The sequence below is a fragment of the Dromiciops gliroides genome, chromosome 2 (assembly GCF_019393635.1).
Source record: "Dromiciops gliroides isolate mDroGli1 chromosome 2, mDroGli1.pri, whole genome shotgun sequence".
NCBI lineage: Eukaryota > Metazoa > Chordata > Mammalia > Microbiotheria > Microbiotheriidae > Dromiciops > Dromiciops gliroides.
The window spans coordinates 46,690,944-46,708,697 of NC_057862.1; the positions used below are offsets into that span (position 1 = coordinate 46,690,944).

General features: G+C 41.6%; 2 protein-coding genes across 4 annotated transcripts in view; one reads left to right on the forward strand and one right to left on the reverse strand.

The window, feature by feature from the left end:
- Positions 1–6,440, reverse strand: part of NPTN (neuroplastin) — a 75,333-nt gene extending 68,893 nt beyond the window's left edge. For 2 of the 3 annotated variants that reach the window (XM_043989367.1, XM_043989366.1), the window contains exon 1: positions 6,108–6,440. In XM_043989367.1, the coding sequence (XP_043845302.1) occupies positions 6,108–6,198 (91 nt within the window). In that variant the 5' untranslated portion in view covers positions 6,199–6,440. The remainder of the gene's footprint in view (positions 1–6,107) is intronic. The other variant, XM_043989369.1, reaches the window with a different exon arrangement.
- A 660-nt stretch (positions 6,441–7,100) lies between these two features.
- Positions 7,101–17,754, forward strand: part of CD276 (CD276 molecule) — an 81,724-nt gene continuing 71,070 nt past the window's right edge. Inside the window, exon 1 of the mRNA XM_043989924.1 lies at positions 7,101–7,216. The gene's annotated coding sequence lies outside the window, so the exon portion shown is untranslated. The remainder of the gene's footprint in view (positions 7,217–17,754) is intronic.

The window sequence follows — 17,754 nt, forward strand, 5'->3', positions numbered from 1 at the left end:
TGAGAAATTCAGAATTCATTTGCTTGAATCAGATGAAGTACTCTTCAAATAAAAAAATAATAAATTATGGAAATCTAACCCTTGTCTAGGAACGTCCATCTAGACTAATGTCTAGATGGATAAGGAATCCAACTAAATTTAAAAACACATACAAAAATATCCATATTTGCCATGTACCAAATCCTTAAAAGTATTTTTAGCTAAACAACTCCATATGATAAACACTGTTAATATTTCATTAAAGGTGATAAATACATGAGAATAGGATTTCTTTAAAAACTTCAATCAGCGATCCATTTACAATAGGTATTTTCCATCGTTATTTTAATTTAGGGGTTTTAATTTACTTTAAGATGGTTTCTGGTCTAGTTTATTCTTCCTGACAGATTCTAGTCTTCCAGATGCTCCTTAAACGAAGATTCACTCCTCATTCTTGAATCCTGCTTTTCTCCTTGAATTAATGCATGTTTTCTTCTGTCTCTCCCTTTCTCTTAAAAACTGCATTCTCTACTTCTGATCCTGTCCAGACTGTGCTCACTGTAAACAATAAATTGAATAGAATTCATCAGAAAGGCAAACAATTCTTTCCTATGATTTCTTTGCATAAAGGCTTAAAGTTATATCTCTTTACCTAAATACTTAAAACATGTGTTAGAATACATATACTCTAGACATGTACCAATCTGCCTCTTCTCCCTCAAGTTTTTTAAAAAGATTTTTAAGGTTTGTTTAAAAAAAAATCTTAAAATAGTTCTATAACATATTTTTAAAAATATGAACTTGTAATTCTTCAAAAGCCATTCCCCAGTGGATGAGTGGTCAAAGGATATGAAGTCACTTCTCAAAAGAATTGCAAATTATTAGCAACCACATAAAAGACTGAATCAAATCAATAATAATCAACAGAAATATAAATCAAAACAACTTTTAAGTTTTCATCGTATATCTTAAAAATGATCTAAGATGGAAAAAGATAGAACTAGTCAATATTAGAGGAGTGGTGGAAAGACAGGCACATTAATACACTAGTGGTAGAGCTGTCAACTAATTTTACCAATCCAAAAAGCAATTTGGAAATTTGCTAAGATATTGACTAAAGCAGCCATACCATTTGACCCAGAGCTCCTACTGCTAGACATATAAATGAAAGTTTCTATATACACCAAAATATTTATAGTAGCAGTTTTTGTTGCAGCAAAGAATTAGTAACAAAGCACAGTCCATCAATTGGGGAATGGCCAAATAAATTTTCATAAGTGAATGACAAAATATTATTACATTGTAACAAAGAATATGAAGAATACAAAGAAGCAAGGAAACACTTATAGGAACTAATAATACAAAATGAAGCATAACCTAAAAAACAATATATACTACTAAAACAATGTAAATAACTACAAAAGAAACTGAATGCTATGAAATTATAATGATCACAATTATCTACATTAAAATATAAGAATGCACCTCCTTCCCTTCTTTACAAGGAAGTGTTGTCTATGGACTTGGAACAATTCATATGATGTCTGACTTGGTTGACATGTTGGTTAGTTTTATTGAACTCTCCCACACACACACACACCCCTTTTTTTATTCTTTGTTATAATGGACAGATCTTGGGGAAAGGAAGGGGTAGGTGATGTAAAAACAAAAGATAACAATAAAAATTTAAATTTAAAAAATTTTAAGATTATTTCACAAATTGCTTAATTCCTGAATCTACACACAGGCCTGCATGCACGACCACACCCCCTTATCACAATGACAGGGTCACATTTCTATCTGAGTTAATCACATCTATGTAGTTAACACTGATAGAATGAAATTCTATTTTATCTATATCATGTGAATAATTCCTTTTAAGACTAAATTCTCCATTTCCATCTAGAAACTCTATTGGTGCTTTTGGTAATACAGTTAATGTGAAATTACACACATTGCAATCACCTGTGGAAAATGTGAAGCACTTTATTTTTCCGTGACTTTTTCTTTTAAATATTAGGTCAAATTCTGATCTACAAGTTAAACTATTTATTTTCTAACCTCTTGGAAGACAGGAACCCATTGATATGGTCTCTTTAATTAGGATCCAATAAGCCCTCTGTAAAGCAAAGTGAATGAATCAGAATCCCAGAATACATGTCTTGAGTTGAAACTTGGCTTTTTTTTTTTTAAATACCAGACCCCCTGACAAAGTCTCATGCCTGGCTGGGCCATTAAATCAAGTCCAGACAGTTTATGGTCAACAGGCAGTGGGGCTGAAGGCAGACTTCTGTGTGGGGAGAACTACCGTGATGTCACCAACTGTTTATGCTGAAGAAATAAATATATACTATTCAAAGGTAAAATGTTTTTGCTATGCATTTTAATCCTATTTAGAATTCTACATGAAGAGCCTTAGATAGTCATCTGACATCATTCATCATGTTAAAAATACTGCTTTAAGGGTTATAAAGCTTTTTTCTGAATATAATCTTGTCAACTGGGTAATAAATCGTTATTATCCCCACTTCAGAGAATGGAAAACTATAGCCTCAAAAAAGGTTAAGTAACTTGTACTTGTTCAGTATCAGAGCTAGGAACCTCTGATTCTAAATCTATAATACAGCCTCTAATGCCATTTATGTCATTAATGCCCAAAATTAAGATGGCTTCTTAAATATATATAAGAATGTTCTTGCTTTGCTTAGATAAGTCCACCCAAACAAAAGTAGCAAGATCAACAGTAAAACAACAAAACAATACCCCTAGGGAAAGAGCTGTCAAAATATGTAAGTCAAACAGCTTTAGAAAGAAAAAAGAAAACTTTTCTTCCTTGGATCCTGTGGAAGTTATATATGGATTTAACTACCTAGTTCCATACAAGCAGAATTCCCAATTTTAAGAATGTTAGAAAATTCAGTCAAATCCCAAGTACTTACTTTTGTTGAACACTATTTTCATTTACTGTTAAGTTATATAACCAATTTCAAAAATTTCCCAGTACATTCAACATCCCCTTCCCTATAAGAGGTGTGAGTCCTTAAAAGTAAGACAATTAAGAAAGTGATGCATAATGCATATAAGATACTTAGTTCCCTGAAAGACAGCACTGGTGATCTAGAAAACAGGAAAAAAAGAAAAAAGAAAAGAAAAGCCCCTTCCTGAAGACAATTTCCAATTCCAGTGACAATGCGGGTATTCTAAACGCTTCCCTTATAAAATTACATAAGGATAAGCACAGATCTCTGCATGCAGGGTTACCAAATGACCTCATTACCTTTATTCTGAGAAGCCAATGAAGAGTTTAACAAATCAAAGATGCTGAACTTAATACATGAAGGAAAAGAATCCATATTAATAATGTCACTTTTTAAGGTTAGAAGCATCATCAGCATTCACCATCTTAGTCCACATTTCTCTTTCTCAAAAATAAAGGTATTTTTATGGATAGTTTCTTCTTTTATAATTGATCATACTTTCTCAAACAAGAATTTATCATGAAGTGGTGATCCTGAGTTCACACAATCTGGAGGGAAAAATATACAATTCTACAGAGGCCTTAAAGTTATTATGTCTAATAGGCCATTAGAATACATAATGTACATTTAAGAAAAGCACACATTCAATCAACACATGAATACATTTTAAATAGATCAACTAAATAATCTAACACTTCAAATGAATGTACTTGTTCCATGACAGTTTTTCGGCAATATCAAACTTTCTAATTTGTGGCATGCCATTGCCACAAATATTGAAGGGTCAAATCTTTATGGAGCCATAAAAGACAATCTTATTCGTGACTACAAGATTAGAAATCCAAGCATAGCCCTTCCTCAAATTTATACAGATTTGGGTCAACCAGTCAGTTCTGCTTCACTTTACTAGCCATGTCATGTGACTGGATGCAAACTCATTTCAAGAAAAAGGTTGTGTGGTACACTGTATTTAGAACACACATCACTGAGAACAACCAGATGAGGCCTTTTAGTAAAGAATCTTGTTTTAGTTGCTAAGAAACTACAATTTTACTGCTACAAAGCATTGAAGGAAACAGAGATTAACTAAACCCATACAAATTAAGGGCATCTCTCACCTATTGTGTAAAATTAAACAATAATATCACAAGTCTATTAATAGCTAAAATTAAAATTATACTTTTAAAAATTTGAGATAGTAATATAAGTACTAGGACAGATGAAGACCCAATTTCCTCCTGCATTCCTCAATGGTCTAATACTTTTGAAGAAAGCAGAAAAAGACAGTATGTTTAACATAGTCAATGCTGTAGATTGGAGAATGGTTTTTTCCTGACCCCTGTGGTGAACAGCTGATGCCATGAAACACAAGATCTGATTAATTCTATTTAGTACTATAATCATTTTAAACTAATATTTCCCAAGAATTTGCTGCTATATTTCCATTTTTTCAGAATGTTAAATCTCTTTTTTTCTTTACAGTACTCAAGTCTAAAAGAAAAATTTTAAATGTCAGTCTGAGCTCTAGGATATAAAAACCAGTTAAGAGTGTTAATAAAAATCATGAAAATCAAATTTAAAGTTCTATACACAACAATTCCAAGAAATCTTCCTAACGAAAAACTGTCACATTAGAAAAAAATAGAAATTGATTCTTCAATATAGAATATATGGTATAAGTCAATCGTAAGAAAACATTTTTCAACATGTTTCTTATTCATGTCCTTCAAAGATCATTTATCAGCTAAATCTTTACCAAAACTAGTTAACATGTTCAAGTTGGTTTTATGCATCTCTTCTCAGAATTTATACCATCTCACTCTTAATTTACTTAACATTTTCCTCCAGAGTGGCCGAGTGCTAAACCAAATCTCCCCTTTCCATTCCCCTTTCTTACCTGAGATGGACTCTAGAAACACTAAATTCTGTTGTCAAGCTTCCTATATCTACCTCCCTCTAAACCCCAACCCGGCGCTTCTCTTTGTAAGTCCCTGCTTTCTCAAGGCTTAACCACTACCCTAGACCACCCTGACTTAAATCCCTGATGCTTACCCTTCCCTAGAGTGTTTCCACTCTCCAAACCAATAGGAAGGGATTCATCCCCCCACCTTCACCCCACTCCCAACCTCGTTTCCCTATCCCTTTTCTAACACCCAGGCACTCCAGCTTCTCTATTAACTTCCCCCAAATCAGAGTCTCAACCCTGCCTCTTCCACCTCTCCTCTTGCCCTAGTTTTCTTCCACCTTCTTTTATTTAGGGAACTCCATTTTTTCCAACCACTCCCCTCAAGAGTCTTCAGCATCCCCCACTCGGCCCCCCCAATCTCATTCCAGGGCCATGTTCCTCTCCTGTTCCCCCAGACACATTCCAAGGGACGCCAACCTCTTCACATTTCCTCTCTCTCCATAAATATCCAGATGCTCCAGCTCCCCCCAATCTCTCCCATTCTCCAGTCGTCTCCCCACCTTGTCTCCTCGGGGGTTTTGGCTGGACAACCCTTCCTTCCTCCTCGCTTTCCAACCCACTCCTAGACCATAACTCTTCTTTAACAGGCTCGCCCCCCCTCCCTTCCCCAGGCTCTCTGCACCCCAACATTGGCTTCTAGCCCCTGTACCTCTCCCTCTCCTCCACCTAGGCCTTCCCAGGAGGCTTGGACTCCGCAAGATTCCCCAACTCCTCTCCCCTCCCCCCCCCCGGGGGCGACCAGCCCAGAGGAAAGTCTTCTTTAAGGTCACCCTGCCCTGGGGGAAACCTTAGGACCCCCGACCCTTTCCACCGCCTCGGGAAAGAGACGCGTCCTCCTCACACGCCCCTCCCCCTCCCCTCAGGCGGGGCCCTCGGCCTCGGACCCGGCTCCTCCGGCCCGCAGCCTCCCGCCCCGCATCCCCCTCAGGCTCGGACCCCGGCTCCTTCGGCCCGCAGCCCCATCCCCCTCATGTCCGGACCCCAGCTCGTCAGGCCGGCGCCCCTCATCCCCCCTCGGGCTCGGACCCCGGCTCGTCAGGCCCGCAGCCCCCCGCCCCCTCAGCCTCAGAGCCCGGCTCGTCAGGCCCGCCACCCCCGGCCCCCATCCCTCCCCCGCCCCGCCGCGGAGGCCGGCGGCCCGTTTCACTTGGGCCCCCTCCACTCCCTCGGAGTCCCGTCCTTACCGTTCTGAGCGGCGCCGGGCCCCGGGAGCAGGGAGCCGGTGACCAGCAGCAGAGAGAGGACCAGGGAGCTGGGGAGCGGCGAGGCCGACATCCTCTCTGGCCGGAGACACAGCGGCGAATGGGGAGGGCGGGGAGGGGGAGGGGGAAGGAAGGGAGGGAGGGAAGGAGGGAGGGAAGGAGGGAGGGCGCGAAGGAGGGAGGGTGCGCGCGCAGGAGCTCGAGTGCGAGGAGGCGGTGGCAGTGGCAGTGGCAGCAGCAGCGGCACTACTCCGGTCCTTCCCCGTCCTCCTCCGACCGCCGCAGCACCGAAGCCTCGCGAGAACACCCTCTCGCGAGAGGAAAAAGGGGCGGGGGCGGCGACGGAGAAAGACCCGACTGGAACGGCTACCCACCTCCTCCTGTCCTGATTGGCTAGTGTTTCGATCACGTGATACTGGTGCCCTTTTCTCCCCCCCCACCCCCCACCTCGCCTCACCACGTAAAACTAGACGCTACTGCGTAAGGGGCGGGTGGACCTGAGGTGCACCTTGGAGTGTAGCGGGTGTGTGAGGAATCATAGATCCTGGCATGGTCGGATTGTAGATTAAAGGCTGGGCGGAGCTGCTGCGGCAAGGAGCGTTCCGGATTGGGAGCCTCAGTTTTCTCATCTGTGAAATGGGGATGAGATCACCTGCTTGCCGCCGAACGTGGGGTGGGAGGAAAGCGTTGTGTAAATCTCCATAAGAGTGTGAGCCATGGCCGAGGCCTCCGTCGTCCCTCGACCTTCCCGAAGGCACACGGCCGACGAAGTGCCGGAATCTGAGGCCACGTCCTCCGAGGCCAGGCGCTTAGCCCCAGAAGACGCCAACGGCAGCTCTCGAACGGGGCCATTGGCCCGGGCTACCGACGGCCATCGATCCACCGGCGTTGCTGTTATTGTTATCGTCGCCCTCATCCTCATCCTGGGCGTCTGCACGTGCTGGGCACGGCCACCCTCTGGGCCCCACCCCCGCGGGGAAGGAGGCTGCGCCACGGGTGGGGCCGCAGACGTGTTCACTGGGTAGGCCTCTAGGAGAGGGGCTTGGAAGAGGCCACCGAGGCCAGCCCGGCGGGGGAGACGGCCTCAGACGGTTCGAGGAGGCTGGAGATGGGAGTCTGTGGGAGGGAATGAGCTGTGAGGTGACAGGGGAGGCAGGTAGGAATCCGCATCGATTCCGCTCCCTGCTCTGTGTCGGGCTGCTGCCCTGGGGACGTTGGTGCTGCTATGATCCCCGTTTGCAAGTGGAGAAACTGAGGCAGGCAGGTGCAGGGACTGGCCCAGGGTCACATGGCTCGGACGTGTCTGAGGTAAGATTTGAACTCAGGTCTTCTGTCTCCAGGCCTGGTCCTCTATGTGCTGTTCCACCTCCCTGCCGCCCTGACAGCTAAAATCCTACCTTCCCCAGGAAGCCTTTTCTGACCTCCTTTAATTCTAGGTTGATCTGTTTATCCTATATGTAGTTTGTTTGCCCATATTTGTTTGCTTGTTGTCTCTCCCATTCAAATGTGAGCTCTTTGAGGGCAGGGATTGTCTTTTGCCCTTCTTTGTATCCCTAGCACTTAGCACGGCCTGGTTCACTGCAGGCCCTTAAAAAATGTGTATAGTCTGACTTGATGAAGTTGTGAATTGGTCCAACCATTCTCAAGAGCAATTGAGAACTATGCCCCCCAAATCACTAAACTATGCATATCCATTTACCCAGAAATATGCCACTAGGCTTATCTCCAGAGTTTAAAGAAAGAGGAAAAAGACCCTCCTTTATAAAAACATTTATAGCAGCTCTTTTTTAATGATAAAGAACAGGAAGTTAAGAGGGTGGCCATTAATTGAAAAACGACTAAACAAATTAAGGTATATGAATGCAGTGGAGTATTTTTTGTGTTATAAGAAATGATGAAGAGGATGGCTTCAGAGAAACCTGTTAAGACTTGCATAAATGGGCAACTAGGTGGCACTGTGGATAAAGCACTGGCCCTGGATTCAGGAGGACCTGAGTTCAAATCCAGCCTCAGAAACTTGGCACCGTGTGACCCTGGGCAAGTCATTTAACCTTCATTGCCCCGCAAAAAAAAAAAAAAGACTTGCATAAACCGATGCAAAGTGAAATGAGCAGAACCTAGAGAATTATTTATACTATAACAACATTATACAATGACAAGAAAAATACCTGTGAAAAACTTAAGAATTCTGATTAAAGCAGTGACTTACCATGACTCCAAAGACAGGTGATAAACATTCAAGAGACCTGCAGAAAGAGAGATGATAAACTCAAGGTACCAAATGAAAATGATATTTTTGCACATGGCCAACATAGGGATTTGTTTTACTTGACTATGCACGTGTTATACAAGGTTTTGTTTTTCTTTGTCTAGGGGAGAAAGGTTAAGAGGAAAAGGGGAATTCGAAAATAAGTGGCCAAAATGAATAAAAGGAAAAGTATGGAAAAAGGGTCGTTGAAGGAATTTTTTAATTCATGGAAGAAAACAGAATGAATGTCAATAGTTAACATAGACAAAGAAGGGCCACTTTGAAAAATACTATGTTCACTTCATTAAATGCTTAGAAAAGAAAGATGGCCACAATATGGATTCACAACTTTGTGTACAATCCCCTTTTTTCTGTTCTGTTTTGTATCTAGGGATGTTCATCTCATTTGGTGTTGGTTAAGTAAAGCATTTTTTTAAAGAAAGGAAAAAAAAAATCCAAATGTTGAGTAAGTTGGATACCTAGACATAGAAATAACTTATTAGGGGGCAGCTAGGTGGTACAGTGGATAAAGCACTGGCCCTGGATTCAGGAGGACCTGAGTTCAAATACAGCCTCAGTCATTTGACACTAGCTGTGTGTCCCTGGGCAAGTCACTTAACCCTCATTGCCTCGCAAAAAAGAAAAGGAAGGAAGGAAGGAAGGAAGGAAGGAAGGAAGGAAGGAAGGAAGGAAGGAAGGAAGGAAGGAAGGAAGGAAGGAAGGAAGGAAGGAAGGAAGGAAGGAAGGAAGGAAGGAAGGAAGGAAGGAAGGAAGGAAGGAAGGAAGGAAGGAAGGAAGGAAGGAAGGAAGGAAGGAAGGAAGGAAGGAAGGAAAAGAAATAACTGATTGGTATCAATTTATTTAGCTCTTGTATAGATGCCAGAAGAAGTTGTTCCTTCCTGTCATTGAGACAGTCAGTCAACAAAAATTCATTAAGAACTAAAACATAGTCCCTGCCCTCAAGGAGCTGAAACATAAAAATAACTATATACACATGAGATATAGACAGTGTAAATAGGTCATTTCAGTGGGAAGGCCCTGTACGTTTGAATCTCACAAGAAAACCAAAGTATTTTTTTTTAATGGACTAGAAACAGGAAAAGTTACAGACCGTCAAACTAAATGAAACAATCTGGATCCTGGGTGGCAATTAGTCATTTTCTGGGTATTGCTGAACAACTAGTCAAACTTTCAAGAGGAATCTTTCATTCCCCATGTTCTCAGAATTGTTCAAACCTTAGGCAGAGTTTCCTCCTTCCTCAAAGAATGGGACTCAAAAGCAAAAAAACAACCAAGGGTTTTCTATGATATCGTACTTGTAATCTCAAAATGTTAGAGTTCATTTTATAGATGAGGAAACCGTCTTAGAGAGGTACAGTGATTTGCCAAAGGTCACTTAGCTTGCTAGTAATTAAGATGAAACTCAAAGATCTCTCTAACTCCAGCACTCAACACTGGTGGTAAACCATTCAGTCAGATCCCCATAGGTCACATAGTGACTTAGAAAACCACATATTAGCATCATCTATGTTCTATTTTGTTTATTTTATTTTGTTAAATATTTCCCAATTTGACTTTAATCTGGTTTGGGCCACCCCAGGGAGTATCTTGTGCCTCATTGCAGTCTGGATGGCAGGCCTCCCTGTGATACTATACTAATCAGTTTGGATTTCTGAGTCCTGAGAGCGCCCTGTGTGACCGAGGAGACCTTCTCCCATAGGAGGGTCACTCTATTTCTAAATTTCTGAAAGGAGCTAACTAAATGCCTAAGAACCTTTTGTTTGGTTCAATATATTATTCCTATTCTCCCTGCCACCAGTTTTGGGCCCTCCAGAACTTTATCATAGCATCAGCTTGCTAAGCAGCTAGCTTATCTCCTTGCTCCAGGCTCTTTCCTCCTTCAGTTCACCTTTAATTTGATTTTTACGTGGATCTTAAAACAGCATTTGCCAAATAACAAATAACCCTCCATAGTTACATGGCCACCTTCACATCCAGTGAAATGCCTAGTATGTGGTAGGTGCTTCCTCAATGCTTAATGACTATTGCCATCCAAGAAGACTCAAAAGTAGCGCTAAGTAAACAGGGCACATTTTATTATCCCCATTTTAAAGATGAGGAAACTGATATCCTGAGCTGCTAAAAAGTGCCTTACATAAGGTCACAGGGATAGTAAAGGAGCACAGCCATGATTCAAACCTTGATCTTCTGAATCAAAATTCATTGCTCTGTTCATTACACCAGAAAACTTCCCTGGCTTCCTATGCCATAGGAAAAAACTGCAAACCCTGTAGCATGGCACTCAAGACTTCATCTTCCTCTGGTACAAAATGAAATTCCAGAATGAGTCATAGAAGGCTTTCTTAGTACATATCTAAAAAAGGAAGCAGCAAATCCCAGAGAGTCAACGAGGCTTCATCAGAACAGGTTGTGTCAAACTCACTATTTCCTCATTTGACCGTGACTACTGCTAGCTAGATCAGGAAAATATTTACAGATACACAGATAAAGTTGCTTCAATTTTAGCAAAGCATTTGATAAATCGTCTCATGCTTCTCTTATGGAAAACAAAAAGGCAATATGTGGGTTGGGTGGCAGTATCATTAAATGGATTCAGAACTGGTTGAATTGTTTGGACTCAAGAAGTCATGACTCAAAAAGTAGTTATAAATGGTTCCATATCAGCATAGGAGGAGGTCTCCAGTGAGGTGCCTCAGGGGTCTGAGCTTATCCCTGGCTGCGGAACATTTTTATCAGACTTGGCTCAAGACATAGAAGGAATACTTGTCATACTTCCAGATGACATAGAGCTGGGAAGGTTAGCCAATGCAGTCCACGTTAAGAGGGCCCAAAAGGCTCTCAACTGCCTAGAACTTTGGGTTGAATTTAATACAAGGAAATTCTATAGGGATAAATATAAACTCATACTTTGGTATGTGTAAGATTGAATCGAATTCACTAGTACAAGATGAGAAGACATCATTAGGTGGCACTTTGTGCAGAAATGGCCTGGGAGTTTTGGTAGACTACAGACAGAATTGGCAACCATGAAAGCTGATGTGATTGGGGACTGGCATAAGGAGTTGCTAGGTGTGCTGTCCTGTACTGTCATCAGAATACATCTGTAGGCCCCACCTAAGAAAGCATTGTTAAAGAAGAGCATTGAGAAACTGGAGAGAACCCAGACGAAGGCGACCAGCACAGTGAAGAGCCTTGAGTTCACCATAAGAGAATCAGCTGAGGGAATCAGGGATGTTTAACCTAAGGAGGAGATGGTTTAGCAGGGACATGAGAGCTGACTTCAAATATATGATGGGCACAACTCTTTATTCTGCTGGGTCACAGGGGGCAGAACTAGACATTCCAAAAAGACAAATTAATGTTTGATATCAGGAGAAAAAGGGGGAAAAAATTTACCACCTAGAGCTGTCCAAAAAGTATAAAGGGCTGGCTCCTTACTGGAGGGCTTCAGGCAGAGGCTGGACCACCAATGACTTAGTGCATGTATTGTAGCGGGGAGTCTTTTTGTAATATTGGTTGGACAGATGGATGCTGAGATCTCCATATGGGGTTGTACTAGATAATTTCTAGGGTCCCTTGCAATTTTAATATTCTAAGGCCCTCCATAATCTAATCTCCACCTGATGTGGGGGGTGGGTTTAATTTATGAGATTGATCGTGAGCCGTCCCAAAGAATTACAAGACTCAGTGACTCAGTTTCCCAAGTTTTATTGCAATACTGTGAGTGACCACAGGGAGACCACTAGGGAGGTGTCTTGAATAGGAGGATGAAAATGGTTATATTTATAGGAAGAAAAAGTGGTTTATCTCCTCCTTGTGGGAGGTTCATGGGAGGTCTTATCCTAATTTGGATTTCCTGGGGTCCTAAGACAACCTCCAAGGCGGGTACCTTTTTCCCTGGAGGTGTGTTTTGTGGCTCACTTTTCAAGTGAACCTAAGGACACATTTGGTCTTTTCTGCAAACGGTCCTAAAGACAGGCTTAAACTTGTCAGACCCAGGGGGGTCTCTGTGTTGATGGTATCTCTTTACTTAAGATCTGGTTTCTAGCTGTCCTGTCACCTAGGAATATTACTGGCTATTAATGGTTACTGGTCCCTAGTTAGAGCCTCTGTTGATGGTGAGGGTTGAGAGGGGCAAACCCGCTTGGTTACTGTAAGAACACAAACCTTAGTTTCTCTGTTAACCCTTTTAGCCTCCGCCATCAAACCCACCTTTCTAACTCATCTTTTACTAGTCACCTTTATGAATCTTGTATTCTACCAAGTCATATCTAACTGGTCCATTATACATCTTGCCCTATCCTATATCCATGACTTTGCTTGGTGGCCCAGTAGATAGAGCTCTGGACCTGAAGTCAGGCAGACTTGAGTTTAAACCCAGACTCAGACATTCACTAGCTGTATGACCCTGGGTAAGTCACTTAACCTCTATCTGCCCCAGTTTCCTCATCTGTAAACTGGGGAGAATAATGGCACCCCCCCTCAATTGAGGATAAAGGGAGATCGTTTGTAAAGTGCTTTAAGCAGTATAGAGATGCTATTGATTATGATTATACTGTTTTCTTTATATTGCTTAGGGGTTTCATAGCTCACACATAGCAAAAAAGTTAATACTAATGTTCTATTCTGAGATTTAGGCTCAAGCCTGCCAGAAACATTTTTACTGAATTTAGCATTGTTCAATATTCAAGCCAAGAGATGACCAAACTGACATTGTCTCCCATGTCCTCTGTTCCGAGATGATTTGAAGCAATACTTATAAGAATCTCGAATAAGGAATATATGATAATATGTTAAAAATAGTTGGGAGTTAATATTCCAGAATTCAGCTCCTTCTGAGAACAGATCCCACAAAGATTGAAAAGTTTTCCCCCATGATCATTACCTTAACTTTTAGTTTCCAAAGAGGACACTCCCCTAAGGTTCAGACTTTAATCTCTTCTAGGAGTTAGGGAAGTAATCTTATCTAGAGGAGAGTTAAGTTTCTGCCCTTGATTCATTTCAAAGGAAGACCTTAACTTTTGTTCACTTGGGGAGAAGACTAGTCTGGAAAGGGTTTTAGGCTCATTTCTTGAGCACCAAGGAGCTCCTAAAATCAAATCTCTCAAGAGTCACCAAAGATGATCGTGGTTCAGGCCACATTTTGAATTGCTAAGCTACAGAGACTCCCTGGGGACCCTGCCAGTACTGCCCTCTGTCCTCTTACAAAGCTCCCGTGCAGGAAACATGATGGTCACAGTGTTCAGGTTCTGGGTCTGTCCTTGTTTACTGGGTGGTACTTGGATGAAGCAGGAATTTGTCCAGATCAAAGCAGAAAATCTAGGAGGGCCACAAGAGGACTCAGCCCATCGAGGTAGTTGTGTCCTCCTCTTTGCCAACTGTGTCAATTCTAAATGTGTGGTGATATCCCCTGACATCCTGTGTCTCAGCTACACTGGCCTATTTCACTTCTCAGCTGTGAGCCTCATCTCTGACTCTTAGAATTCTTGTCATTCTTCCAGACCTGCCAAAGGTGCCACTTTCTCTATGAAACCTCCCCTCATCTCCCCAATTTCAAATGTTCTTTCCTTCTATGATTATATTGCATTGACTTACCTGAGGAGAGAGGTTGTATCCCTCCCCCCTGCTCCTTAAGGGCAGGAAGGTTTTCATTTTTGTTTCTGTATTCCCATTATCTTTTGCATTATAGACATTTAATAAATGTTTATTGGGCTGAAAACATTCTTATGGTTAAAAGCTCTAATTATAAGGTACAGGCCTCCAATTTTGCTCATAGGATGACTCCCTGTCAAGCACAACTCAATATTCTTGACTCTCAGTCTTTATCCAGCATCCTATGAGGAACAGGTCTGGTGAGAGTCAGTGACTAGAATAGGTTCTGCCCCATTCCCTTTGTCCATCAACAATTTCTGGTACCTCTCCTTCAGACTGTAACTTCTGGCATAGCAGGGATTAGTTTTCTTCTTGGGTGCATCTGGCCCACAAGCATCCATATTAATTCCATTGAAACACATGACTTACCAACCTTGGGACAATTCCAGTGGCTGGTCTCCTTGGCACAAGAGTTTGAACCTCCCCAATTACAACAGAATTGAACAGCATGCTGAACCATAATCCTCAAAGTACACACTTGCTCAGACAGCTCCTGCTTCAAAGTAGCTGTCATTGCCTAAGTTGGGAACATAGGGGTCTATATAGCTAAAATGATTTTTTTCCTACAATTCTCTTTAATGTTTTGCTTTTCTTCTCCTTCCCTGATCAATTTTGTCAGTTGTGAATAACTGAAAGACTTGTTCTTCCTTTTAAATAGTTGTGATTGCTACAATAACAGTTTATCATCTATAATCAGAGCCTTAACTACTAATTTTTGTGCCTGGAGCAAGGAGCACAAATGTGGTCAGGATAAACCTTCAAATAGTGTTTGGGGAGGCCATGAAGGAGAAAAGCCAGTGAAGGAACTCACCTGGAGTGAAAACAGATGGAAAAAGAAGCCTTCACCATCTGGTAGCTTTTGATTTTAAATAATAATTGTTGCTAACAGTGTGTTGTACTCATTTATTGCTGAATGATTGCAATTACTGTGAACATCCTATAAATGTAGGCACCCCAGACCATTCATTCCACCCTATTTAGGTAGGGCCTTGTCTGTCTGGAATATCTGAGTAAACCTTAGCATGGTTTGTTGGCCTTAAATTGCTGCTCTACAGCATTGTTTGTTTTAGAGGGGGACAGGGTACAGGTGTGAAGATAGGGTTTGGGAGAAGAAATGGAATTTTTTTTAATCATAAAAGTATTTTATTATTATTTTCTGATTGCATGTAGAGATAGTTTTCCACATTTGTTTTTATAAGATTTCTAGTTTCATATTTTTCTCCCTCCCTCCCCCCCAAGACAGCAAGCAATCTGATATAGGTTATATATATACCATCACATTAAACATATTTTTGCATTAGTCATGCTGTGAAAGAAGAATTCAAGCAAAAGGGAAAAACAAAACAACAAATAGAAATAGCAAGGTTCAATCTGCATCTAGATGCCACAGTTCTTTTTTTCTGGATTTGGAGAGCATTTTTCAACATGAGTCCTTTGGAAATATCTTGGACCACTGTATTGCTGAGAAGAGTCAAGTCTCTCACAGTTGATCAACACACAGTGTTGTTGATACTGTGTACAATGTTCCCCTGGTTCTGCTCATCTCACTCATCATCAGTTCATGCAAGTCCTTCCAGGTTTCTCTGCACTCCTCCTGCTCATTGTTTCTTACAGCATAATAGAATTCCATTACATTCATATACCACAACTTGTTCAGCCATTCCCCAATGGGTGAGCATCCCCTCAATTTCTAATTCCTTGCCACCACAAAAAGAGCAGCTATAAATATTTTTGTACATGTGGGTCTTTTCCCCTTTTTTATGATCTCTTTGGGGAAAAGACCTAATAGTGGTATTACTGGATCAAAGGGCTTTATAGCCCTTTGGGCATAGTTCCAAACTGCCCTCCAGAATGGTTGGATCAATTCACAGCTCCACCAACAATGCATTAGTGTTCCAATTTTGAGATGGAAAAGTTTTACTGAGAAAATAGAATACATTCCTGCCAATTTTATATTTGCAATATCCTTCTAGCCCATTCCATCTTCTCTTTTCCTACTTCCATCTTTCACCATTGCCTCTTAAAAGTCCTCCTGCTTCCACCATTTCCCTCTTCACCATTAGTCTTTCATTTAGCCCTTGTACACAACTAAAACTTGGATTGTACATGGGAACTTGATATGGTGGTCATCTTCACTCTCTATACCCCTAAATGCTTAGCCAGTGACTTCAAACATTCACATATGGTTTCTGATTTTTAAAAAATATTCAGCATATTAAATACTGGCCTGCAGAGGCTCTCCATCAGCCATCTTCACTTGTCTGTATCTAACACCTATCGCTCTTGTGGCATTTCAAGAGCAGATGCCAGCCAGGACTCGAGTCTCTTCTCCTAGCTCAAAAATCCAAGGCATAACTAGAGCACTTGTGTGTACTCATGCCACAGTCACACTGTGAGGGAATGCCTGGAGGGTGTGGGAAGTCCTTCCACCAGTATACTCTGTCACGTAGTAAATAAGTCCTAGGATTTGTCTTCTGCACTACCAAGGTTAAGCTGATGTGCCCAGAATCACACAGCTGCTAAATATCGGATCTGGAGCCCAGATGTTCCTTACTCCAAAGCCAGTGCTCAATCTACTACCTCATGCTAACTCTCAACAACAGCACCTTCTAATGGCAATTTCTTGTGGGGATCCACTCAAGGGGAAGTGATAATATCTATCTCAGAACTTGCCTCAGGACCTGTGCCAGTACTTGTGGTGATGTGGATGTATTTTTGCAGCTGGCAAGGTAATCTACTACTCTCATAATTTCACTGGATCTGACATAGTTCCTCCTTCCTTTAGAATATAATCAATCCCCTTAAGAAGTCAGTGCTTGAAGAAAGGGGGTTGGGGTGTTTACTTTGCATGTATCCTCTCCAGATATTCCTCTAGGAAAAGTGGGCAGTTCTATTGACTCTGGAAATAAACACAACAAAGCATTTGTACTGTTCTTCCTCCCAAACATTTTATTCAATATCCTATATCCCATACCTGCCCAGAAGCTCCAAAGCAGTCCTAGTCATGGGGTGGGTCCTCATCAGTGGTATTTACAAAACCAACATTCCAGGGCACCAGTACTGTAACAAATGGGAACCCTTAGCTTGTTCTTAAACTGCGATATACCACAATAAATGTGTGCTAGCTTCACAGACTGCTTTAGCATTTGCAAGGAGTTCTAGCTAAGCTTATCTATTTCAAAGGCAGATGGTACATACTTCAATGGATAATCATGCATGAGCTCCCAAAATGTAACCCTTATGTCAAAGACTGGCAGGACCCAAAGATCTTGGATTCACTTTGTAGGATTTTCTCACTCTTTTGGTTCATAGCACTGTTGAGGTCTTTGCTGAAATACAAGAGATTTGCAGAAGAATCATACTGTCTATTAAATATTGAAAGTGATAAGTGCTTTTTGGTGTTTTAAGGGAAGGCTACTGGTCTTAATTTCAGACACCCAAGTGAGCAAAGAACAGGAGATAGGTACAACAGGGTACAACAATATATTAGAGAAACCTTCCTGGGACTGACACTTCCAGTTGAGACTAACTCATGGACCTCACATAGTGGGGGCCAAGACTGATTCCCTTAAACTAATGCAAGAATAGGGCACTGATTCCCCAGTGAGGCTGGAGACTGACAACCCCAAAATGGAATTGGATGGACAGAGAGGATACAAGCAAGGATGTCACCGGAGAGCCTTGGATAAAATAGTTTCTTTTCCTTTA